This window comes from Gallus gallus, chromosome 2 (genome assembly GCF_016699485.2).
Source record: "Gallus gallus isolate bGalGal1 chromosome 2, bGalGal1.mat.broiler.GRCg7b, whole genome shotgun sequence".
NCBI classification, from domain to species: Eukaryota; Metazoa; Chordata; class Aves; order Galliformes; family Phasianidae; genus Gallus; species Gallus gallus.
In genome coordinates this window covers 3465640-3492740 of record NC_052533.1, presented here as the reverse complement: position 1 = coordinate 3492740, position 27101 = coordinate 3465640, and the positions used below count along the sequence as shown (strand labels likewise).

The following is a 27101-nucleotide window of genomic DNA, read 5'->3' as shown; positions in this document are numbered from 1 at the left end:
TGTCTTTGTGCTGGATGCAGGATTTCCCATGAACAATACATATCAGCTGCTTCTGTAATTGATTGACATGTCCTGTGGGTATCACAGCACAAAGAGGGACCAACCACCCTGTCGTCTTGGAGGAGTTCAAGTTCACCTTCTCCCCATTACACCTTTTGTCCTTCTTCTGTACAACATCATCTCTGGAGGAATTCTCAGAACAAAAAAAAATGGGCTGTATCAGACAGATATTTTCATTTATTTATATCATTTTTTTTTATTTTTATTTTTTTAACAGAGATCTGGGATGTTCTCTGTGGAGGTGGGCTTGTATATTTTCATTTTCAGATTCTGTCTGCTTCACTAGAAACATTTTGAATAGGCTGTGTTGTAGGGGGAAGGTTTGACCATTAAGTGTAGCCTACACACAGAAAATGAAATCCCATAAGCACCAGGCACCCTCGGTATTGCTTTAAACAGAAAGTTAGAACATTAAAAAATTTAAGACCACAATACCAGTCATGTTTCTCTAATAACCCAGTCATAGAATACTTGCAATATATGATCTATGTATATTTGTCCTCCCACTACAAAGTAGTTATTTTGGTTTCATAGGCAAAGCCAGATGGACAGGCTTGGCAGACGTGTAGTAGGTCAACATACTGAAGTCACTTTGAACAAGTTTATAAGGGTTATGGGGAAAGTAGAAAAGAGTCATGTGGATGTACTCCCCATGCAGAAGGCTATTCATTAGTAGACCTCCGTGACCAACAGAGTCAAAAGAAAAATCCTCAGCCTACACACTTCAGAGATCAGTGATATCTACTGGTCTACCCAGTGAAAAAGACATGTAAAGTAGAACTGACTCATGATAGACAGCTTTCCAGATCCCCAGATCTCTGACTCTCCTATCTCATATGGTATTCAGTGACTTTTACCTGTGTATCAGCTGGTCAACCGTAGAGCTCACACAGTCTTTAATCATTAGATATTTGTACAGATTGTATTCCTTCTTCAGTCTGTATGTGGAGAATCTGTTAATCCCATTTAAAAATAAAAATAAAAGGAAGGAAAGGGATGAGTACATGGAAAAAGGGAAAAAGGGTAATTTTTGAAAACCAGTACAAATTCAATTAGATGTCAGTACCTATGCATGGTGGGAACCTATATTAAAAATGTCTCAAGCTCCTTAAGAAATGTGCCAACAAAGAAGTAATAAACAGGGGGATCAGAGGACAGCTAAAGCAGAGAAAGAAATGTTGCTAGAAATACACTTGAAGGCAAATACTGGGTATGAATGCTGGAGGGTTAGCATGGGATCATATTCCCTGTTCACAGGGTGAACTGCGTCTGTGTATCACACTGATTTAATTCCACAGTTCACACATAGTTCAGCTCTTTTCACACCTTCCTGGCTTCTTCAGGCAAGCAGTGCCCAAGGAGACTTCTCACGATTTCAAGAGCACAGAGCAGAGCCAGCCCTTGAGTCCTTCATCCCAGGGCATTCCGGGCATTCCTCCTCCAGTGCTCACTATGCGGCCATTGTTCCCAAGCTCTTGGTACAGATTGGGTTACCGCCCTTCATGGTGGGGGTTGAGTTTCACAGTCAGGCCAGAAATTCCAGGGCATGAAATAGAAAGCAGAGTATTTTGGGAAGTAGCATTAATGTTACACGTGTGACATCACAAGAAAAGACTCCCTGTTCCCTTTTCATATCCCATCTACTTAGTAAAACAAATGACAATGAAAAAGAGCATTGCCACCAATGAAATTGTTTACTCTTAACATGCTGCTGCACAAGAGAAAGATTATGTCCCCCATCACAGAAGCTCTGTGCTTTCTGCAGCAACTGCAAGCATTTCCAGGACGTACGTTCAAGGATGGAAACTGCTTAAGAAATATATTTACACTCTAGTTCTGCCTCAGATGTTTGACCATGGCCAAATCGTCTATCCTTCCACTAAAATAAATCCATAGAATAACATTCCTTCTTTTTCTCCCATGTCATGCTGGTATATTTCGAACTTTTATATTTTTATTTATATATTTTATGTAATATTTCTACTAACTTTCATTCTCCATATTGGTAACTAGAAGTCTGGGACTGTGGTTTCTGCTGGGGCCTCAAGATCTGTGACTCAAACGAAAAATCACAGACCGTGTGACTCAAATTATAACCAAAAGTGATTATAAGGTGTAAAATATTTTAATCGTTGCTGCAAAAGTTTCCTTTTTTGGTTATGGCCCAGATTTAAGTTATTCTTGTAATAAAAAAAGAAATAGGAGAATGGGTGGCAGGGCTTGATCATGAGTCTTTATGGTTCATTTGAAGTTGACAGTACTCATCTCTAAGCAGAGTTTGGCCTATGGGAAATAGAAATGAGGTAAGCTGAGTACATTTATTTTTGGTGTTGAAAATAGAAAGTTCCAGCAGAGGCCTGGCTTGCTGAAGGCTCTTTCCTGTGATGTGGGATTTCCATCTTCATATCATCACATCATGAGACAACAAAAGCTCAGAGCTTCTCAAAGATGTACCAAATTGCTATACTTACATACATCCAGGAAACTTCCTTTGATGGAGTCTGTGTTTGGGTATTGATAATGACTGGGGTAGAGAAAACTCTCTGCAAAATTAATGTGCATCAGTGGCACAGTCACTCTGAGAGTGCTGGAACAGACCTGTGGGGATTTAATGTAGGAACCTAATCAATAATAATAATAATAAAGGCTGTGTGTATTTAGGGGGAAGGAGAAAGGAGGGAAAGGTCACTTGTAGACACAGTGCAGAAGCAAGCTTGGCTTTCATGATAACGTACCACCATTTGGTGTCCTCCTACAAGCAAACAGTTAATTTCAGGCCCTGATGAGTTTGTTTGTTTCTTTGTTTTTTTTTTTTAAATGAGCTTGAATGAGTCTTAATTACTTGAGGTGGGTAACAGTGGCCAGCTATCAGAAATGACCTGCCACAGTGGTTCTTCTGCTGTAGGACAAAGGTGCAGAGAGGACTGAGATGTTACAGATGAAGGGTGAATTATCTTCTGTGTCCAGTACAAGCTCAGAGAAGTCTCCTGAGATGTCCTTTTCTCAGACATTGTGGTGAATCTGGATAAATCCCTGTACTTCTCTATTCAAAACAAGACTCAGTGGGGTCATTTCCCTAATACTATAGGTCCTATGTAGGACCTAATAGGTCATATGAATGCATTTCAGGTTTCTAGAAGCTTCATCTTAATGGTCTCTGGGGTGTTTTTTCAGCCAGTGTCACTGAAAACAGCACTGCATGGGAGAAAGGAAGAAATCCACCTTTGCCCATCCCTTGCCTTGCAGCTGTCTCTGGTAGTGGTTTAGGAGCAACTTGAAGCACTTGGCTTTGAAATTTACAGCAGCCACACTGCAGTACAAGTGGAGACAGTAAAGGCAGTAAAAATAGTTGCAGTGCCATATGAGCTGCTGATCTCATCCAGTACCAAAAAGAGAGGGTGAAAGATCAGAAAGGAAGAGAGCAAAATGCCACAGCTCCACTGAATTCAGTTGTTTATATCTGATTCTCCTCATAACAGGTTTAGTAAAGTTAAAAACCCAAAGTAATGATGAAATGGTTGTGGCAGGTGAAATTTCTGGATAACTCAGTTTTCATCTACCTCTTCTGCCCTCATCATCCACTCTAGGATCTGCAAGGTCACCCTGAAAGAAGAATTTACTTGCCCGCTAAATACCCAATGATCAGAATATGGGTGGAAACGTGCTGTCAACCTCTCAGTCTCTGAGGCTGATTATTTTACTTTGTCCTTGAGAAGACCATCAGTTGAATTGCTCATAGCCCATAGGTATCCAAAGCTCTCAGAATAACTATGGGCTGTTTAGTCCCTGAGACAAAGGCAGAAAAGTCTGTGATGGATGGAGGCTGGTGTAAGCATATTCCCTTTAGATTCCCTTTTAAGGACTGCATTATTTTTTTTCTTTACCAGAAGTAAACTGAAAATCACAATATCCCTGTGAATGAAATGAAATGGATAGTAAGAGTGGAAATGTGGAATTTCCTCAGTTTAAACATCTGAAAGCTAAGCTTCCCTTCTGAACTGGTGTGACTTCCTTTGTTGACGTACATAGAGATAGACAAGTCATGAAGGACATTCATATTACTTGTTTTAAAGAACAGAAGTTGGAAAGAATCACCATCTGGAAGTATTTCCTCATTCTGAAGAAGAAAAGGTGCTCATCTAAAAGCTAGGAATGTATTTGGTGCTAAAATTAAATGACATCACTGTGCCCTAATGTTTCTAACAGAAACTATGTGATCATCTGAAGAAAAGATAGCTATAGCTTAAAAAAGTGACTGATCAAGATGCATGCAAAATAGCTGCTAATTTGGCCTTTTAATTGACTGCTGGCTTTTTTTTCCATTCAACAAACAGCTGAAGGATGATGTCGATTTTTGCAGCCTTTTACAGGCTTTGCATCAGGCCTTTGCTGAAGGTATAATGCACACAGCACTTTGGTTCTGCTCCATGTCCTACGGTACTCAGATTGTCTCAAGATATACTATATACCATTTTTCCAACAAATCTCTCTTCTCCTCTCCTCTCCTCTCCTCTCCTCTCCTCTCCTCTCCTCTCCTCTCCTCTCCTCTCCTCTCCTCTCCTCTCCTCTCCTCTCCTCTCCTCTCCTCTCCTCTCCTCTCCTCTCCTCTCCTCTCCTCTCCTCTCTTTTTTATTTCTTTTTTAAAATGAACAGCAAACACGTGTTCTCCTGATCCTAGAGTCAGAAAGTAAATGATGGTTACTGCCAGACAATCTACTATTCTGGTCCATATTCACAGCTGGTATAAATCAGCATAGTTTCCTTGAAGTCAGTGAAACTCACTGATTTATAGCAGCTGAAGAGTAGGTCCAAAGGCAGGCATCTGCTTGTCTCTCAAGCTGATGTTCCTATTGGGAACAGCATTAATATAGGTTGGATGATTCACCCAACACGAAGTGGGAGCAGCAGCAGTAATCTCGGGAAACAATCTAATTTTACCTTAATTTCCATCCTCTTCCACCTTTGCTTGCATCAGCTTCCCATTGGATACACACCCTTTTATTGTCTACTACATCCTTCTCCCTCCATACAGACACAACCCACTCTGCAGCATCTTCTTGTCTTGTTTTAACTACTCAAGTCTTAAGGCACAAGTGCAAAAGCTGTCCTGCTCTATAATCGACCAAAAAAACTATGTTTAAAATATCATTACCATTTGAAACAATCTGACTTAATGTTTATAACTTGTTTGTATTAGAGTACAGATGTTGAGTAGCATATGAGCAGATGTGGTTTAGAGCTTTCTTTCTTTGTCCAACAGCTGACAACACATCTGCTGGGCTGGGGACTGAAGAAGCAGAAAAATCATCTTTTTGGTTGCAAATATTCTAAAAACACGTATTGTTGGTTCTCTGGGGAAGACACTCAAGCTGTGGCCATCCTACATCTGTAAGGACAGCATTCCTTATTGGGAAAAGTTGCACAATCACTTTTGGTTGGAGAGAGAACATCCTTGACGTGCTCTCACTTAAAGATGTCTGGAGGGTTTCCATCAGTAGTTGTTTTTCAAGAGAGAATTAAAGGTTAAACTCAAAGATTTATTTTATTTTTATTTTGAATTGGGGGAAAAAGAAAAAAAAAAAGCCTATATGAGGTTGAAGGGAAGTTGAGAAACCAAATGTCTGAAAGCTGATACTGTTTAGCCCTAAATAGTTCAGTTCTAACATTCCACAAGAATATTTCATGAAAATTGTTAGCTTTTCTCAGGTCCTAATTTTTCTCTGGAAGAAGAGATTAACATCATCTGTACAGTGTCCTCCATTTGATTTGAGGAGGAGTGTGGCAAATTGCTGTAAATGTAGCAAGACCAGAGGGATGGACTTATCACGGACAAGAGAATCTATAAGGTGATGTGGCAGCTTTCCCATATTCAAAATATGCATAATTTGGCCCAAATACCTCATTTTCATTTATATTCTTTTTTTTCCCCCTTGTTCTAAAGTTCTTTTCTTATTCTGTGGGAAATTTCTTGATGAGAACTGTTCTCTTTGAAGATGATCCCAGTCCATCTCTCAAGAGAAACTTATCATATCCCAACGATGAAGAGAACTGTACAAAATTCACAGCTAGCCCAGCCTCTTCTGTTGGACTCCAGGACAACTCTGAAACTGCTTTCTGGCACTGAGATCTGCCACTAACATCTGTTGTGAGCATGACTGAAAAACCGAAGAGCACATTCCCCTCTCTTCAAATCCTATTAATAGGAAAAATAATTTTGGGTCAAGGATTTTTTTGCAGCTGCTGGGACTCTGGGGATCTTCATGGAAGAGATGAATGGGGAATTTAGGGCGAGATTAGTTGCTTTGATTTACAGATGGATTTGCAGGGCATTGGAGTATCTTCAATCTGCACAACTGATCCAACACCTCCACCCAGCAGTGCTTAGCCAAGTTTGTAGGTACTTAAAACTCATAAAATCTCCATGCTTTGCCTTAGCATTGTATATTTAAACAAATATTTGCATACATATCTGTAGAAAGCACGTAGATGAGGCTGTTGCCTTCCATTTATGCTGCATTGTCACGAGGAAGGAAAGGGATGTCTTATGGTGAGAGAAATACCCTTATCTGTTAGGGCATTCAGGTCACTGATTGGCCTGTTTGCAAAACAAAAGCCTGGACAGCAAACACTTTGGGTCTCGAAGAGGAACAGACAGGTCGAACAGTGAATGCAAATCCAAACTACTTAACTGGGATTTCTGAGCCTTGCCAGAAACCTCCACTCCAAAGAGAACAGGCTGTTTATAGTAAGGGGCAAGGTGCTGCGGCTGTTTTGACTTTAACAGAAGTGCAAAGGATGTTTCTTTTTCTTTTTTTCTTTTTTTTCCTGAGAAATGCTGAGACAGCTGTATCACAAATATATTGTCACAGAATAATAGAATCACCAAGGTTGGAAAGACCATCCAGTCATTCAGACCCACCATCCACCTACCACCAATATTTCCCCACTAAACCATGTCCTTTAAATCATTTTATCATGAATGTATACCAAACATATTCAAGTAATTCCTATAGTCCTATAGGACCTATAGGTCCTATATAAGTCCTACTGGACTATACAACGCCTTAATTTTACAAGCTTCAGCTGAGGATCCAACCATGGTGATACTTTCAGGCACTTTTCTGGATCTTCTTTACTATTATTATGACAAGATCCCAAGCTGTTGCCCTGGAGGTTTGAATTAGTAGAACCCAGAATTTCCTGGGTCTGTGCTGCCTGCTGCCATGTCAAGAAAGAAATCTGTAGTGGGGGAACCCAGTGAAGCTCTTCCCTGGTGTTTCTTCCCGAGGAAAGCATGTACTGTCCTCCAGATATTATTCAGTTCAATGCAGAGAGAAGTAATGTCCGTAAGTTGTGCCAGGGGAGGTTCAGGTTGGATATTAGGAAGACCTTCTGCTCTGAAAGAGTGGTGATGCAATGGCACAGGCTGCCCAGGAAAGTGATGGAGTCACTGTCCCTGGAGGTGCTCAAGAACCATGGAGATGTGGTACTGAGGAACATGGTCAGTGGGCATGGTGGGGATGGGCTGGGGTTGGACTTGGTGATCTTACAGCTCTTTTCCAACCTTAATGATTCTATGTACAAGGATCTGGGGGCAGCTTGGATGGATGAAGCCCAAGCAAATCCATTCACAGAAATGAGGAATGCAGATAGGCAGGCACTGGGGTTTCAAGCTCACTGTCGGAATAGATCTCCAAAGGGTTTGAATGGTAGATTATAAAGATGGCACAGAAACTCAGTAAAAGAGATATATAATTCAACAGATACTTGTTTGAAACACCAGCATACATCCCCATTTCAAATACATTTGCAATTTGGAAGGTAGCTGTCTTATTTTGGGGCTAAGAAAGAAAAGTTTGTGCAATACGGAAATGACCGTGAAATGAATTCTATAAGCATGAACTCTTAATTTAGAAAAATAATGTAAGTAAATACAAATCTGAAAATTGTTAACGCTATTTGGCTTTGAAGTGGTTATTTAAATCAAAGTAATGCTGAGATTAGAAAAAAAGCTTTGAAGAGATACCCTTATCTTAGTTATTTTAATGGGAATTTGGCATTCAAGTCCTTAAAATAGTCTGGAAAATCTCAGCCATGAGGCTGTACTTACAGACACCCAATGCTATCTCAGAGTGTGTGTGCATGCGTATGTACATATTCCTGCTTGGTAGATGCACTCTGCTGTGAGCAATACTCATTCTTTTCTCCTTCCCAGGAAAAGAGCATTATATGATCTGGGATATGAATTCTTCCCTGCACCAGCTGTTATAATGACAGTTGACCTCCCATACCTCTCCATCCTCATTTCTAAATATAAGCCAGTGCTAGCCATTCAACAGGCCGTGTCACAACAAAGGCCAGGGGTGCCATCCAGCCTGAAAGAGAGACAGTCTGCAGCAGGTGAGCTGGGAAGGTGTCAGCAGAGCCTTGGGAGGATAAAACCCATCGCTGGGACCTGGGCTGTAACCCAACCTCCTCAGTGCACATGTACACACGTGCACACCCGCACTAAAAATGCTTGTGCCGGTGCCAGCTAGCCCTAAAACCCCCAATCCCTTCTTCCATTTAAGTGCTAATTCATAACAATGCCGTATCGGATGGCTTTAAAATAGCCATGCAAGTGTCTTGTCCTTTTATAGCAGTGGCCCCATTGTAAGCTCTGGCATGTGACAGGTCTGAGAGTGACACACTGTGACTTCAAGAGACTGGACAGGGATAAAGACCTGAGTGCACTGGTGACTTTTCCTGCAGCAGCCACCTCTTGCCTGTCTGTGCCCTTCTTTCCAAAAGCAGCCCACCAGCAAGCACCATGCCTCCAAAGAAGCCTGAACCTAAGAAGGCGCCTGAACCCAAGAAGGAAGAACCCAAACCAGCACCTAAGCCAGCAGAACCAGAGCCCAAAAAAGAAGTTGAATTTAACCCAGCTTCTATCAAAGTATGTATCTTTCAACACGGTAAGGGGAGGAAGCAACCAGGGCTGGTGGGACTTGGATTGGTGGTGGTTCTGGTGTTGACATGGTATTTGGTTTTGGGCAAAAAGTGAGCAGAAAAGATGATTGCCACAGGTGGAGTCGATACAAATTCATTGAGGAAGCTGCTAAATAGAGAAGCTAAAAGCTGAATCTTGTTTGATCTAACGATGTCCAGACCTGTCTGACCCTTTTAATAACCAAAGTAGCAAATTTAGCTGCTTGGAAGTTTCACTGACCTTAATGGGCCTTAAAGCTCCTCTGTAGGGAATATTATAGGAAGATGCCAAGAAAGATAGACAGTACTCAGGACTTGGCAATGATTAGTCAGTAGCCAAGGCCACTTGGGGAGGGCTTAGATCATTCAGTGGACTCATTGCTGTCCTCCTGCAACGCACCATGGTAGACATCACCAGTGTGGAACTTCCTTAGAGTGAGCCAGCAGCAAATCCTGCAGTTTTCCAGAAAAGCCCAACTGGATAACAAAGAAACTCTGTGTCTGTGTGTGTGTGTGTATTTTGGAAGGCAGAGAGAAACTCCATCAAAAAGAAAAGGTTGCCTGAATGATCTGCTATTTTTGGGGTCCGTCCCAGTGATCCCCAACAGGACATGTGACTGCTTTCTCTCTCTCCTTAGAGCAATCTCTGCTGATCTCAGTTGGGATTGTTGAAGTCTTGCTCATGTGTGTTGAGACAAAATTAATGGCATTTCTGAAACAGGTTTTGAGAGAATTTGTGCCACCAGTCTTGTCTGTATAAATCTCTCAGCTGCCTGACAAACGTCATCATTGTCCTTGCAGTAAACCACCCCTTTGTTGGGGAACTACCAACATTTAGGAAATGCTGCAGGTTATGAAGCTGTGAAGTAGGGAATTCCAGTGAAATGAAGCTGGAGATCTGTTTTCCATTCAGATGCTTTTAACCATGATAACAGTATTTTCAGCAGGTAAGTCAGTGTCACTATTTTTGTAAAAGAAATTTCCCTCAAAGAGTGATGGGGAAAAAAACAAAAACAAAAAAAAACAAAGAAACAAAAAAACCCACATTCCTTCAGAAATAATCATGAAACGAAGTGTCAAAAAGGGCATTTTGATTTATAGAAATGAAATAGGCAAAGAAAATTCTGAAAATAACTAGATGATCACCTAACGTCAACCCCCCTGCTATGCGCAGGGTCGCCAACCACCAGACCAGGCTGCCCAGAGCCACATCCAGCCTGGCCTTGAATGCCTCCAGGGATGGGGCATCCACAGCCTCCTTGGGCAACCTGTTCCAGTGTGTAGTCACCCTCTGAGTGAAAAATTTCCTCCCAACATCTAACCTAAACCTCCCCTGTCTCAGTTTAAAACCATTTCCCCTTGTCATATCACTATCCAGCCTTGCAAACAGCCATTCCCCCTCCTGTTTATGAGGGAGACCAATAACATGGGAGATCTAGTGATCGCCTGTGCTTATGGTGAGCCAGGAGAGACAAGACAAGACTAGATAATGACAAAGAAAAGAGATCACAGAGCCCCACTGCTATCCATAGACCAGTTCACGGCTAAGGTGAGGGATAAATATCTCTGGGAGCCCATCATGTGTCTCTTCACTGCTGAGGACCCCACAGAAAGTCTCATGGGTGGCTCATGAACTGTGGGCTGTTGTAACTGTGCTATCTCCTATAGCTGGGAATGCTGACCAGTGGGTTTTCTGCCTTAAATCATAACAACCTTGCAAACCTTTCAGTTTAAATACTGGTGGGAAAAAAAAAACAAAAAACAAACAAAAAAACCCACAAACAACCTAAATTCAGAAAAATTCTCACTACTAGGAATTGAGTTTTGGGCAATGTTAGAGTCATGGCAGCAGTGCTGTGAGCAGGACTTTGCTGTGACCTTGGGCAAGCAGTACATGGAGGTATCCATATATCTCTGTTGCTGCCTCCGTATTTAACATTCCTGCATTATAAAGGAAGGTGGGGGGGGGGAGGGGGGGAAACTGCAATAACTTCTTTTAGAGGGCGTTCATACCTACAGTCAGGATTCCATGACATTATGGTAATATTCAGCTAGGATACTATGACACTGTGGTATGAAGGGCACCTAAGTCCAGTATAAAGTTGAGCTGCAATAATAATAATAATAAAGTAGCGTCACTCAAAGAAACAGACACGTATCTTTGTAGTCACAATGACTGAAAAGTCATCAAACGCATTTTCAGCCAAGCAGGATTTGAAATCGATTCATGTCTGCATTTTTTTGAAACTACTCATCCTATACACTTACCCATCCAGATTATTATTTCTCCCTTCAGTGCAATTTGAAGTTATGAACTCTTCTAATGGTTTTTAAAGTACTAAAAAACATGTACTGAGTCTCTAAAAAATGAGTAAACCCCCTGATAATATCTCTTCATCTTTGCGGAGAGTATCCCATTATCTGCTATACATGACATAGGGAAAGCATTGACAGACAAACTATTTGGGTCTAGGGTAGTTTGTTTCCCAGTACTCACAGCAATGGGAGATGATGCTCCCTAGAGGTATTTTCCTGGGAATTTTTCAATTAAGTGTTTATAATCAAAAATACTTTTTGTTAAAATTGAAGCTGTTCGCACGCAAGGGCTGGGTCTGGCAAATATACTGCTTCCTGTTCCATAAACCTAGCTCTGGTGGAGCTCGGGCCATCTGGTGTAGATCAGAATACCTCCCTAGACCATTGTACAACATTTGAAAAAATGCTTTAACGAGTTCTGAAAATCTCCAAACGTCTCATTTCTGCGTTCCAGGGTGAAACTGGTTCTTCTTTTTTTGTTATGCTTCATGCATAAGATAATCTGTAGCCACAAGAACCAAACTTGTATCAAATTAAGTGTTGAAAATGATCAAAATGTGTGCTTTAATTGGAGCATCTCACATTATCAAAATCCGTTACTCAGAATGTATTGTACTATTGTATTTCTGGAATTTCTTTTCACAGAGTAAAAAGTCTCAAAACTACAATGTTTCTGTGGAAGGAAAAATAATTCTCATTACTTCTTCTTTTCTGTTACAATACACGGCCATGATAATCATCCATCAACATGATTCTGCAATCCAGAGTCATAGAAGTTTTCCTGCCATTTTTCTTACTGCTTCTTGGTCAAGATCAGGGCTGAACTGGCATCTCAGTCATCCTAAATGTGACTTACATCCTTTTAAGTACGCAGAAATATTCCAGAGTTGTACTGTGAAGACTTTAACTTCTATACTTATATGGCCCTATTGGATTGGACTCCAAAGTTAAATTTTATGACGTAGATTGTGTGCAGTTTAATGTTGCCTGAAAGTCAGAGAAAAGAGGTTTTATTTGGTTGGTTGGTTGGTTGGATGGATGGTTGTTTTTGGCTTTATGTACTTTTTTCTTTTATCTGTTTGTTTCTCTGAAAGAGTTTGGCTGCTTATGCTTTTTTAATAAAGTATTTCAGTTTCCATAAACTTAGTTTGGAGAACAGATTTTCCTTTGGAGATTGTGTAGCAAGAAGGCTGTCCTTTCCATATATTCTTCATTCCCATCTGAAAGCTCTCTTTTAGCAGAAGGGGGACTTCTTATTGCCAGAAATAAATTCCTCTTTCCTGAAAAATAATAAGACTGATGCAAAACAGGAGTCATCTTTCAGTGACACAGAAAAGGGGAATGACCATTAGAAAGTGGATCATTGACCCTAAACAGATCATTGACAACCAGCAGAGAAAAGCTCTCTGGAAGGTTGTTCTTTGTGTTGATCCTTGACACCTATATTGGGATGGATTGAGTCAGCCCATGGAGATGGCAGTTCATGAAGGAGGGGATGAGGCAGGTATTTAGGTGCCAACATTTCAGCTGCTAAAATTAGCAGAGGTTGACGTGTACACAATGTCCTGGGTACAAAAAAATCATGCAGACACAGCTGGTCTATGTGGGGACCTGGAAGGGACACAGCTTGCCATATGCAATTATCCCTAATAATCACATTTTCCTGTGCCAGTACTTGATGTGCTTATCATAGCAGCATGCACTGATTTTGGTGCCTGGGGGAAAAAAAAGAACTTATTTTTGTGGAGCACTGTGATCTTGGGGCCCTGTGAAACCTGTTCTCCTTGAGAAGTCCTGGGGGCTTCACAACATCTGCAGGAACCCTCAAAAATAAAAGCTTTTTCTGCATGGAGAGATGAAAGGGCTTCCCACAGGGGAAACAGGCAGACACATCTCGCTTCAGCAATGGATGCACTGCTAGGTGAGATTGTCAGAGAACAGTTAGCTGAGGAATTTGTTTTGGGCTGAAGTAACTGTATTGACTGTATTTCAGGGTAGCTTGAATGTGGGAGAAATGTATGACTTAACAGTGGACATAAGTGTGAGAAGTGCTTTGAGATGAGAGAAATTAAAAGAAAGAGCAGAAGCTACTTGTGTTTTACTACTGTGCATGAGGAAGAAAAAAAAAAGACATAAAAATGTTATTATTAAATAAATTCAGTCCATGGGAGTAAAGAATGTCTGAATGTAAGTATGAGTGATGGCAAGTATTTTGTCTGTATGTGTGATGGAAGCAGTGTGAGGCCACAGGGGTGCGCATTTATTTGGGTTTTTGGGTTTCAGCAGAGGGTGAGTTTGTAGACAGTGGCAGGAGTGCAGGGTCCTTTGCAACACAGACCCTTGGAAAACATGATACAACAAGACTTGCATAGGAAAGAGATGACTTTTCCTGCCTCATTTGTTGGGACAGATATGATTCCAATCTCAGCATAATGATGAACCCCTTCCCTCTGGTGCAGAGGAAACAGAAGTGGGAAGCATTCTTTGACACCATTCATCAGTTCACTCTAACCTTGATTTATACCAGGAGAGTTATGTCAACAGCTTGTCAGATAGAATGTGGCACAAAGCTGTCCCCACCATGCCCACTGACCACATCCCTCAGTGCCCCATCTCCATGGCTCCTAACCACCTCCTTGGATGGTGACTCCACCACCTTCCTGGGCAGCCTGTGCCACTGCATCACCACTCTTTCAGAGCAGAATTTTTTCCTAATATTCAACACCTCTGTGGGATGATTTCTACTAGTCTGAGTAGATGATGCCCCAAGATATAGTGAAGGCATCCAATTATTAAGAACATGCCTAATTCAGAAGAAAGTCTGTCTGGATACTCCTTGCATTGTATCTGCACCACATCCAGCTTGAAATAATAAATAATGCTGTGTTTCAGTAAGACATGGTGGAGATGCAGGTCTTTTGCCCACTTTACAACCATCCAGAGTGTTAAAAGACAGTGAGAATTTGGAAGTCTTCCTGGAGAATACATTGGGAACTCTTTACACATATATGCTGGAGCCTCCAAGATCAGACTTCAAGTCAGCTGTACTTGGCCACCACATGGGTTCAACCACCCAACACCCTCTCATCTTTCTCTCTCTCCAACCTATGTTTCCTCTTGGTTTCATTCCTCACAGGTGTTACATGTTCCCATTGTCATCACCACTGTTGTTATTGGCCCACAGTGCATCTCAGTAGAAACACTTTTAGAAAGCAATTTCCCTCCTGTGCTCGCATATTTGGAAGTTTCTGAAGTGGGCAGCCACCTGCCAGGCTAAACTTAGTCCATGCTGGGCCTCTTCCACTCCCAGCGGTTTCTTCCTGTGCTTGAAAGCACAGGGAAATCTGAGCAGTGAGTCTTGAAGAGGCCCCAGGCAAAAACGACTGAAAGTTTAGTAAAGACAAAGGACCCCATTGCAAACTCATGGAAGTCAGAGAGAATTTTTTACTTTTGAGTTTTTATGGGATTTGCCTCTGACTCACCATTCTCACTGTGAGCTGTTGCTCCTACAAGGTGTGACAACTTCAGTAAGTTTATCATGATTTATTTTTAATTTAGTGTGTTGCAAATGCCTCTTAGTGCTCAAAAATTGCACTGATATGGCACGGTATCTCCAGATGCAGATTTCTGAATTCCTCTAACTCCAGAGGGGGATTTTAGGTGGGTGGGTGGGTGGGTGGATGGATGGATGGATGGATGGATGGATGGATGGATGGATGGGAGGGAGGGGGGGAGGAAGGAAGGAAGGAGGGAAGGAAGGAAGGAAGGAAGGAAGGAAGGAAGGAAGGAAGGAAGGAAGGAAGGAAGGAAGGAAGGAAGGAAGGAAGGAAGGAAGGAAGGAAGGAAGGAAGGAAGGAAGGAAGGAAGGAAGGAAAGGAGGGAGGGAGGAAAGAAAAATAAAAAGAAAAATGGAAAAAGAAAATTCACTTGCCATGTTTCAGTCACTTACAGGTTAGATATATGAGACTCAGCAAGTATCTTCAGGCTCCCAGTAAAGATAAACAAGTACTTTCAAAAGTTCATTCATTTCGCCCTAAGATGAGAGTCTTAGGTGGATCAAATAAGGTGGTGGTAGAGAAGAGAGCCCATTGAATTGCAGGGACACTTAAGCTGTGGTCTGGTTGCAGCTGAAGAGCCCTACCCGCTTCTTTTCATGCTCCAGCTTACAAAAACTGCAAACATTAAGTACTCACCAATAGAGCACTGCCAGAGCTGAGCTGTACCTGGATGCAAGCCAGTAAAACTGTGTGGTGTGTATAACACCATATGGCTCAAAAGATACGAGTTTCTACTAGTTTGGGGATTTTTCCATGATACAGGCATTGGCTGCTGAATGTTAGTGCCCATGGCACTAGTCTAGAAGAAATGTTGGACCTACTCCAAATTCTTGTCTCTGGACTGCCCGTGAAAGAGAACAGATCCTCAAGATCCCAAATTTGAGCTATTTTTATCATGTCTGAAAGAAAATCCCACATCCTTCCCATTCACCATCCCCAAGAAACTGCGGGGAATCAAACCTCAGTGGCCAACGGTCCCTCCTAGGAAAGATCTGAGCTGAGGATTGCAGCTTACGTTGGGCACCAGTTCTTTCAGGTGGGAACTGGAAGGGGATCATCCTCCTGGAGAGGTCCCTCTCCAAATGTGGGACATCTGAGATCCATGGCAGAGCACTTCCCTTAATAAATGGTGCTTTCTCCCACTCTGTCCTGATCCTGCTGTGTAGAGGGAAGCTCAAAGGTGTGATCTTGCACATTGTACACACGATCATGTGCAAGGAGATGAAGCTCAATCAAAGGATGCTTTCAGGACTGTCAGCACAGTCTTTGTCCCCTTTCCTGAACTTCAGCTGTGAGGGTCTGTTGGTTGCAGCTACCAAAGGTTTTTTTTCTCAAGAATTGGTGGCCGAGGTGTCCTGTCTTGGTGTTGGATATTAAATAATTGATTTTTTTTTTCAGATAGAGTGGCAGTGCTTTGGCATAGGCTGCCAGGGACATGGTGGAGTCACCATCCCTGGAGGTGTTCAAGGAATGTGGAGATGTAGCACTGAGGGACATGGTCAGTGGGCATGGTGGGGCTGGGTTGGGCTTGGACTTGGTGACCTGAGAGGTCTTTTCCAACCTGAGCAATTCTATGATTCTACAAAATCTACTTATAACATTCATATTTATAATGTTCCATTAGGAAATTACTTCAGCATTCCTGGATGGACCCCAGGGGTAAGCATAGCTAGAATGTCATACTGCCATAGCACACTTCTAAAGACAGCTCTGCTCTCTTATTCTCTTTATTTATCACAGTCTGTGTCACTCTGAAAGCATGGGACGTGCTCAGCCAGGCTGGCTGCTTTGGGGCAGTTTTTAATAGCAGAGAGAGCACCTTTCTCCCTCCTGTCCTTCCCTTTGGAGCAGCTGGTCTGGGCTGACATGAATTTGGCAGCTTGTTCTACAGAAGTGCATCAGTGTCTGAAAGGGTAAAGGGTATTTCAAGGTTAGGAAACAATTTATGGCCCTGACCTGGTGAAATGTGACATTGGATGCAGGGTGTGGGATGACTCCAGTTGCTGGGACTGGGAAAACTTTTATAAAGGGGAAATGTAGGCGAGGATGCAGGACTGTGCAATGGCATGCAATGGGAAAACAAAGAGAAGGGAATTAGATCAGGTGGAGAAAGAGACCAACAAGTTCAGAGGGGTAGTGGTTTTGAGGAGAGAGACTTGGTTGACCTTCTTGTTTTTCTGTAGACCATGGCTGACCCATGTGATGGGTTGATGGTTGGGTGATGGGTTGATGGTAGGATCGGATGATCTTAGTGGTCTTTTCCAGCCTTAATGATTCTATGATTCTATAACTATGACTTGTTCATCCAATATCTGCTTTTGCCTTGATTCCTCTGGAGTGAAACAGAGGATAATTATCATAATTAGTATCTTTTGGTCAATCAGACTGCAAAAAGGAGACATTCCCTACCAGCTGCTAGCACAATGCTGTCTCAAGCTAGAATGGGGTAGAAATAGAAAGACATTGAGCGAATGTGCATTCAAATGCAGCAAAAGGGATTCTTTGTAGTATATTCCACTCATTCTCAGGGCCAAAACCAAACAGCTCTGGAAATTGAAAGTGCTTTCCAGATGGATTTTCTGGGCCAGCAAAAGTCTGGCTATCTCTGTGTATCTGTCTTGTTCTCAGAGCTGGGCGATGTTTCTCGTAAAAATGCTTTTCTAGGAGATTTGGCAAGTGCAGCTTGGTGGCACTGGAGTGTTTTGCAAACACACACAGATTTTTGCAAAGGGTTTTCAGAAAATCTGAAAAGGATAATGAAAATTACCAGCTTCAGCTTCTGAAGCAGGTTCTAATTTCGGAGAGTTCTCTCATTCTTCTATATAAAAAAATACCCAGAGATCTTTAATGATTGAAATTACTACAGTTTGGGCAAAAGGGAACATTTTGACCAATCTGGGATAATCTTTCTCATCCACTTCCAACTAAAACTGTCATCAAGTAAAACACAAAACCCAAACCTGTTTTCGTTCATCATGAAAAAGACTTTTTCTCCCCCTAAAATCAGGAAATTGCTCACTGGCACTCTAAAATACATAGTAGCATGATTAAATATATATATATATATATATATATATTTTTTTTTTTTTTTTTTTTCCCTGATTGGTTTCCTCTTCCAAGTCTTTGTTGTGCAGCTGCCAAACGATAACCTTTCTGCAGTGTCTGATGCCTGTGGCACAGGGATGTGCAAAGTCCAACATGTAAACAGCTCAGCCTGGGCTGAGGGATGTCCAGATGAAAACATTTCAAATTTCATAAGCTTTTTTTTTTTTCCCCCCCCAATATTTGAAATAACTCAGAGTTATGTGTATAGACTGCAAATAGATTTTCTGCACATGGCTTTGGTGGGTCGCTCATGGTATGGAGATGGTCTTTGTAGTTAGACTTAAATTTAAAGACAACTTTTGTGCAAGAATGCATAGAGATTGTTTTTCCCACCACACTCTGCATTTCCCCTTGTGCCCCTGCACGCTTCACATCGTTTATTTGTCTGCCCCCATCTCTCTGCATTATTTCCCACTATGCTTTTCACATCTGTGCAAGGCATGCAAATGGCCCTTGGAGTTGTGCAAATTGGAGCACTGGTTGGAAAGGATTCTCACTGACCTCAGCAGGGCTGTTGGGATGCAGCTATTATTTTTCTGGTTCGTTTTCTCTTTGCAGTCATTATCTCAGACCATCTAGGACACAAGGGTTGTTGATTTCTACTGTGTCACCGAATGAACTTTACAGCTTCTTGAAAAGATGGGTTGAGAGAATAGTAAATAAGCCCTTTTTTGGACAGTTTCTGGGTTTTTCAAGTGTCTCTGCAGCAGGTCCTGACCTAGAAAGCCCTCATGGCAACATATCCTGCCGCAGAAATTTATCTTCTGAGATCTCAGCCAGTTTGCTCACCTGCTTCTCCAGCACATGGTGTGGATGGGGCCCCTGCAGACTTGTTTGCATGTCTGTAGCTGTGCAGATCTCATGCTACAGGTGTGTTGGCCCACGCTGGGAACAGAGCGATGGCCACCCGACCCCGCAGCCCGATTGTTTTCCTTCCTGACTGTGCCTCCTAGCCTTCCTTTCTGCTCTGTGCTCCTTTTCCTCCCCAATCTGCCCCTGGATGTGTTATTAACAGCACAGTCTGGATAAGGAGCAGCTCTGTAATAAGATCTGCATTTTTCGCATAGCTGCTAAACCTCAATCAATATGGTTTTAATCTCCATTTGTGTAACGTGCAATAACTATTAAATTTAAATTAAATGCACAGCTCAGAGCATGCAAAAGGCTCTGGCCAAAGTGCTAACTTTTCCCAAGTTGCTGGAAAGCTGGGCTGTAGAGACAAATTACTTCTTTCTCTCGTAAACTAGCTAAATCCTGACTTGGAGAAGGGAGGAGAGTGGCTCCTAATAGAAACAGAAGCTTCGGGTTAGGAACTTTGCAGAGACGTTAGCTTTTGGGAAGACGTGTCCGGGTGGACTTTGCCCTGGTGCTGAGAGGATGGAAAACATCATTAGTGCGTGTCTCCTGCTGGGAGTAGGGCAACACACGTCATGAGCTGGGCTGGGGACGTGACTATGTGCCGGGGTGATGATTTGCTGCTTTGCTCTTGGTCACACACTCCACCCCTTCCCAGGGGCAGGCGGTGACCCCACGATTCTCAAAGTGTACGTTGCAGTGGTGATCTTGGGAGCAGTTAACTTGAGTGAAGAGCTTGCATGCTCCTGCAACAAAATGCAGATAGTGATAATTATAGCTCCAAGCTGGACTTTTGTGAAGGGTTTGAAGGTGTCAGAAGAGTGAAGCTGCCATAAATACCTAAAAGCTACTGCAGAGCAGTTTCCCATGGCAGTAGAATAAGGCAGAATGAATCCCAGAGGAGGTTCCAGTTTGCTATTCAGAAATATTTCTTCTCAGAAATAGTGGTAATGCACTGGTACAGGCTGTCCTGAGAGGTGGTGGAGTCACCATTGCTGGAGTTGTTCCAGAACTGTTGAGATGTGGCACTGAGGGACGTGTTCACTGGGCATGTTTGAGCGGGTTGGGTTTGGACATGGTGACTTTAGTGGTCTTTTCCAACCCTGATGATTCTGTGATTCTATGATACACCAATTCTCAGGCAGAGGCGTGTGTTGGGTAGCTGATCTGGGCTGGCCCAAAGTAGGGGAACCAGTTAACTCTGCACCAAAATCAGAAGAATAAGAAATGCTACTTCTCCATGCATGGGGCTTCAGCCCGAGAGACCTGCCAACACACTGCACACACACTGGCAGATTGGGTCCCAAAGCATTCCAGCCCCTCCTAAAGCTGTAGTGGTTCTGAATAGCTTCAAACTATGGAGCTTTTTGGTGTTAGACTCATAGTGAGCTCCTCCACATCCTTCCTCCTTCCTCCCCCAGCCCATGGATTAACTTGTTTGCTTAGAGTAAGTTGTAAGGTTTCCAAGTGGCAAAAGGATTGGTTAAAGCTCAGGTATTAATAAAAGCAGGAATAACAAAGCAATTTCAAAGCATATTTCCTAACAATATTTCATTATAAATCTATATGTATAAAATTATCATATGCTGGCAGTGTAAAGAAGTGGAAAGAAATATGGGAAAGAAAATGGATGTAATATTAGTAGAAGGGTGATGCCAATATAATCTCCAGATTTTTTTTTTTTTCCTTCTAAGAAAATTTCCTTCTTGAATTTAATTTCACATCTCACTATATGCATTCATCTTATATGGCATTGTTCCTTCCCTCATCCTATCTGCAGCCTGAATCCTAAAAAAGCAGATACGGAGAAGAGAGACTCAACTAAATTTGAACTGAAAGCATCGTGCTGTGCTGAGGGTGTGCGGTCAGCTTCCAGCCCAGCTCCCTTTGATGAGATAGCTGCTTCCCAGAACCCCTGCCATAGCTGGGAACGGGATTTATTGCCCATAATACAGGGTTTTGAAGAGCTTTAGTGGCTTTTGCTTGTGAATGCTGTTCCCACTATGGGTTGATTCCCAGTGAGGTCAATCAGCATAGTCCCCTCCAGCTAGCCATACCCTCCACACTGATTCATCCCAAATCAATACCTGGGTTCTACTTCGTGAAAGATTTGTATTGGCTTCTACCAGCTGAGAGCTTGAGGACGTTCTTTTTAAGCACAATTGAAACAGAGCATGCCAAGGGAGATCCTTGCCTCTGGGTTTGAAAGAATCAGTGCAGATTTATAGTGGTCCCTTAGAAATGTTCAACTCTCACTTCTAGTTTCTCTGGCTGTCTTGGGGGTTAATGTGTGTGTATGGTCGTGAAAGTGAGTTGTACATTCTCTCTCCATATATGTAATATAATATAGGTATATATATGCATATACACATGCTATGCATATATAGTGTATATGTATATATGTACATACATATACATACTAAACATGTGCACAGATGTAGTTAGGAAAGATTAGTGCGTGTAGATTTCCCTATGTGTATTCATATTTACAGATAAATCAACGTGCACATGTATGCAAACATTGATGTGGAAGAGCCAATCTTTACACCCATGTATGTCCTTGTGCAATTCTTACACACATACCATACCCATGTGAGATGCTTGTTTGGACACTTTGGGGGCCACTGCCCCTTCCCGAGATCTGAACTCTGAGACCCACTTCAACTTTGCAAAAGCTGCTCTGCTCCAGCAAATGCGTGCATCCAAAGCCCAGAATAGAAACAGCAGCAATCCATCGATTGTGTTTTCTGGGAAGTGACAGAACATCTCCACTGCTGGGCAGACACGGCTGAAAGATCGGCGAGAAGTCCGCTCCTGCAAACAGCCTTAGAAAAACAAACCAGTTAATGAACCACCCACCCTTAACAAAACAGCAGCGGGGAGCAGGGAGATTAAAAAAAGGCTCAAAGAGAACCCAGCTATGGTTAAGAGCTGCCTGACTATAACCACTGAATACTTAGGGAGAAAAAAAACAAGAGAGAAAAAAAATGTCAGTAAGGAAAAGAACTTTTCAGAATCTGTGGCTGGTGTTGACTTATAGGTGCAGCAATATGGGGCAAGAAATGTTCTTTCTCTTTGATTTAAGGGCTGCAAAAATAAACTGCCCCAAGCTCACCCCCCTCTATCTGGAGACGGACTGTCATCGTGTGCCATGCTGCTTGGTGACAGTGCTTTATAAACACTGCCTCTTGCTTCAGTCTGCTTCCAACGTCATTGCGTACGGAGGACAGCAGGCAGGGGTTGACTTTAATGAGTCTGAAAGGGCATTTGGGAGTGATGTACGCAGATCTCATGAGTTTTGAGTGAAACTGATGCAAAGCCTCAAGCAAACAGTTGTAGTTCAGAGAACTTGTTAATTGTGATCAAGTTTTGGACCTTGACACTGCTGCAAGTGAACCGAGAAATAAGCAAAACAAAATTCTTAAAGCATCAGCTCCAGTCGTGCCTGTCAGAAAGTTCAGATTTGACTTCTTTCTGCATAGACTAATAAACCTCAAAATCAAGTAAAGAATCCCAGCAGACTGCAGTGAATTGGAAGGAAAACAACTTATGGTGAGAGGGAGAGGAAAAAGGTTTCTCCTTCTTCCTTTTTTCTTTCAATCAGGATTTGATGGAAGGGCAGGATTCAGTATTTCCATCCTCTTGACCAGCCCCCAGCTGGAGCTTGGCTTTTGGGTCTTGATCTCACTGGCAGTGCTGGAGACAGGCAGGAACACCCAGTACACCTGTGGTTTCACTTCAAGATCAGGATACTGTATTATTATAATAATTATTATTATTATTATTTTCAGCTCACAATGAATAACGTCCTCCTTAGGAAAATAATTGAAAAAAAAAAAAAAAAAAAGAAAAGAAAAGAAAGAAAACCAACCTCCCTCCACTCCAAGCTTGAAGCCAAGTGGATCCCAATGACTGATTAGTTTGTTCTCATTGATTTGCTAAAGGTTGGTTTGGGCCCGTTTGAATGTGGGGCTGAGTTACTGTGTGGTTGCTTTGGGAGCGTTATGTGCACTACTCCTGACAGATTTGAGAAGCAAAACCTGAGCTCTCCCCACTGTCAGCGCACAGTCACAATGACCCTCTGGCACAGGTGGCTTAGCCCTGTTCTTTTTTGTCTCAGGATAGTTGCAAGGTGAAGGGTTATGACATTTGAAAGGGCTCCAGCTGTTGCTTGGCTTTCCAGGGGCTGCAAGTGCATGGAGATGGACTGCATTTCTAGGGGCTGGAGGTTGGTGCCATCCCAACCCTGGAAAGGTTTGGGGGTGGTGATGACCCCCCAACAATGGGGAAAAATAAACACCCTGATGTAGAGTGACGTTTCCATCGTGTGTTGCCCTATGGTCAGAAGCATTTGTATGGGAGGTTTCAGGCTACATCTGGGGAAACCTTAACATTTTCTACCCAAGAAACAAAAGGTTTTCTGAGTGCACCATTGGGCTGCAAAATCTTGTCAGACTATATCTCAGGGGAAGAAAAACATGGCAGATGGTTGCAGTGGCCAGTGCTGTTGGTGAAGGTACTTTGCCAAAGAATTTTGTTTCCAGAGGGACCTCGCTGAGTAAGAGCAAGAGTTTCAGCTACCACATCCAAAACTGACGCCGGTGCATCCAGACTTTGCCTTAGGCGCCCTTCTGCTACATCTTGCCTGATACCCATCAAGTTCATGTCAGTGAGGCCAAGTGAATGCCTCACATGGTCTCATTCACCGTAAGCATGACTGGCGTGTCAGTCAGCAGCCCAGAGGGTTACACAACCATGTCATCTGAGAAGAAAATTAATCCAGAAAAGAGTAGTTGTTTTCAGGCTTGGTGGGGGAATTAAAATATAAGAAGAAAACAGCTTGGATTTTCAGGAGGAGGATTCAGGGACAGAAGAAAAACCACAGAAATTCTTATTTGGCAACCTGAAATGGGTTTGTTCAGTTTGAAAGGAATTGCTTTGGTGGGGTTTGGAGTGATCTAGTATGGAGGACTGAGATTCTTTAAGTCAATTTTATATGAAATATGCCACTTCAGTATAATTATTCTTGAATTAAAAAAGAACAAGAAAACACCTACCAGCATTTACAAGAGAAGAATATTTGATTTGAAAATGGAAGTCGAAGAGCAAGGCTTTAAGTTGAAATAGTAAAAGCAACAATAATGGCAATGATAATAATTTTTTTCTTACTAAAGATATTTACAAAATTAAATACAGAGGTTTTTCACTCTTCCTGGACTTTTTGCCAGCATGTCATATCTACCAAATGTATCATCTGCTGGCTGCTTCTCTCTGCCCTGTTTGAGGCCTTTCATCTTATGATGATATGACTGCAAGGGGCACAAATGCAGTGCTGACCCACACTTCAGCGTGGGATGGTGGGGTCCATCTGTCTCTATGCATGTTGGGTTGGGAGATCAACTTTTTTCCCACTGCCAGAAGGTTTGAAGGTCTGAAGCTTCAGAAAATATTTCAATGACATCCACATTCTTGGGGATCTTCTCTTCCCCATCAAACACCCAACACAGGGGCTGCTGTCTCAACCCAAGAGCAGACAGTACAGGGAATGTCTCATCTTCCTTACACCCAAGGCTCCTCTCCAGAATTTAACACAGTGTGTTTTTGAGGTTTTATAATTTCTTCCACAGTTATAAACATCTGAACAAACATCTGCTGGTGAGGCTGGTAAAGGGGGGCTGCAGAGAAGGAGGGAAGCCAGCCATCAGTAAATTGTTGGAGAATCCAAAACTATGAAGCTACAGGCAGAACAGTCAGTTTACAAAATATTTTATATTTCTGGTGCTTCTTGTTGCCAGAAGTTGTCTCCGTTCTTCAGAACAGCTGTGTCATTCTCTTGTCAAGGCTCTGGAATTTCTCCTTGTGCTCGGGAAAACTGTGGCAACACACTCCCTGTTCTAAAAAAGAGACCTATTGATTTATAGGCTACTGCCAGAATTGGAAAAGAACAGTGATTGAAAAGTGCACTGCTACTTTGCCAGATTTGGACTTGATGATCTTTATGGATCTCTTCCAATTTGGGACATTTCTCCTCTTCTCTTCTCTTCTCTTCTCTTCTCTTCTCTTCTCTTCTCTTCTCTTCTCTTCTCTTCTCTTCTCTTCTCTTCTCTTCTCTTCTCTTCTCTTCTCTTCTCTTCTCTTCTCTTCTCTTCTCTTCTCTTCTCTTCTCTTCTCTTCTCTTCTCTTCTCTTCTCTTCTCTTCTCTTCTCTTCTCTTCTCTTCTCTTCTCTCTTTTCTCCTCCGCTCTTCAACTCCTGAATGAATTTACAGAAGACAAGGGAGCAAGGGAAGGTGAACATCACTGAGTATCAGTGCCAAAGGTAAGGCTGATTTGAGTCACCATATACCTGGACATTTTTCCTGAATCCATGCCCTGTAGACTTAGTGGGGTGCAGTTCCTTACCTAGTAGGGATTCAGTTCTGTTCTCTGACTCTGAAACAATAGGTTTTCTGCCATTAAAGCAAAAAAGAAAACAAACAGAAAAACAACAACACAACAACAAACCTAAATGGCCAAACTAAAAGTCAACCAGCTCTCATTTCAAGTCAATTTGAACTCAGCAGAGTTTTATGGTTGGGCTTCTAGCTGGCAATATGTTCAGCATAAGCTGTTCCCCATGAAGACCAGGTGGAACATCTCACACTGTACTGGGTCACAGCTCATGTTCTAGTCTAGTGTTCATACTGTACAGTTCCTCCTGACTCATCCTTAGCACAACCCTGGGAACTAAATGTAGATGTACCAAAAGAATTTCAGAAGCCAGAGATGATGAGAACTCAGGAATGATTACAAATAGTCAAGGAATGAGTCTTGACTGTGTGCCAACATTTGCCCATGAGCAGTGGAGGAGTTTATGCACACCCTAATTGCTCTATGCAGAAAGTGACAGGAGAGAGGACAACGGAGATGATGAGCATTAATAGATTTTAAAAGGTCGTAGTGGAAAAAAGAAAACATGTTTGTGAAATACAAATGTAATCTCAACACAATTATACTGATCTTTATGGCATTTTGGCTCCTTTCCATCTGCCGCCTGTCTGCTTCCTAAATTGGCCCCCAAGAGCAAAATAAGAAAGATCCTTTTCCTTCTCCAAAACTAGTTCTGTCATAGCTAAGTGAAAAACCTTGCTGTTTGTATTAGTATTCCTCGGAGTACTATGAAACCAGAAGAAAATCATATTATTTTTTTTTCTGGAGGGGCTCCTTTCTTGCATTTTCTAAATACTTCTCCCCAGATAACCTCCTGGATGCTGGTTAGCAACGGTTTTATTAATAGGACTTCTTTCAGGCTTAGCTATGACCGGCTTAGCATGCCCAGAATTATGTGCTTGATTGAGATACTGTGAGCTTGCAAATAAAGTCCCTGAGATAAGAAGCTGTGAATGACGTTCAAAGCACAAAAGGGTGCGTACATCTCTCCTGGCCTCTCTGGGACAAAAAACAGCTTAATGCCATCCTTTACGCAGAGAGGACAGTCACATTTGGACCACAGTTTGTGCCACGGGTAACCAGGTAATTAAGACAAGATTGCTAAGACTTCAGGGAAGCTGGCAGAACGCTTGGTGGGAAAAGGATTTAATTCAGACGCCTGGTGTCTGTGAGGAATATGCAGCACAGCCCACACATCAGGGCTGGGGACGAGAGGAAAGGGATTATTAGTCAGCAGCTCTGTCTCATATGGATTTGCACCAACTAACAGCACTGTAAGTCTTGGTGTTATGGGTCCTTGGCATTCATAGGAATGTCCTTGAGTTGAAACCACATTGGCCAACAGAAAAAAAAAAAAAAAAAGAATTCCAGGGTAAACTTAAATCTTCTAAAGTGCCAGCATTTGAAAAGCAAGCAAACAAATAAAAACCCAAGGGAAATTATACTAGTTAACCCAAGGAACTGGAGAATGTAAAGCCTATCTGGGAAAGCAAAATCACATTAAGGCTGTAAGTACGCTCTGCAGCTTTGGGTGATGAAGGATGCTCTGTTGACTGAGTTCAGCAAAATGTGGATTGATGCTGGTGGGAAGTTGGGTAAGTGTCTGTGCATTGGAGTGGGTCTGGGCATCAGAATTACTGCTGAGGGCTTTCGCTCCCTTGGAAGCCTGATGCAGTAAATCTGGAGACATATGGGTATGGAGCCACTGTATGTAGATGCAAGCACTGGGACCCTTTTGTTTGCTGCTTGCCTTAGCCTGGCCTCATTTTTACACCCAGTCCTCTGGATCCCTTCTGCCTAGCATCCTGTTGTGC

General features: G+C 42.3%; 1 protein-coding gene across 4 annotated transcripts in view; it reads left to right on the top strand.

Annotated features, from left to right (window-relative positions):
- The first annotated feature begins 8785 nt into the window (after positions 1 to 8785).
- The window catches only part of MYL3 (myosin, light chain 3, alkali; ventricular, skeletal, slow), a 34688-nt gene continuing 16372 nt past the window's right edge, over positions 8786 to 27101 (top strand). For 3 of the 4 annotated variants that reach the window (NM_205159.2, XM_015281050.4, XM_015281049.4), the window contains exon 1: positions 8786 to 8995. In NM_205159.2, coding sequence (NP_990490.2) covers positions 8870 to 8995 — 126 coding nt within the window. In that variant the 5' untranslated portion in view covers positions 8786 to 8869. Of the gene's footprint in view, positions 8996 to 26849; positions 26883 to 27101 lie in introns of those variants that run through there. The other variant, XM_040676324.1, reaches the window with a different exon arrangement.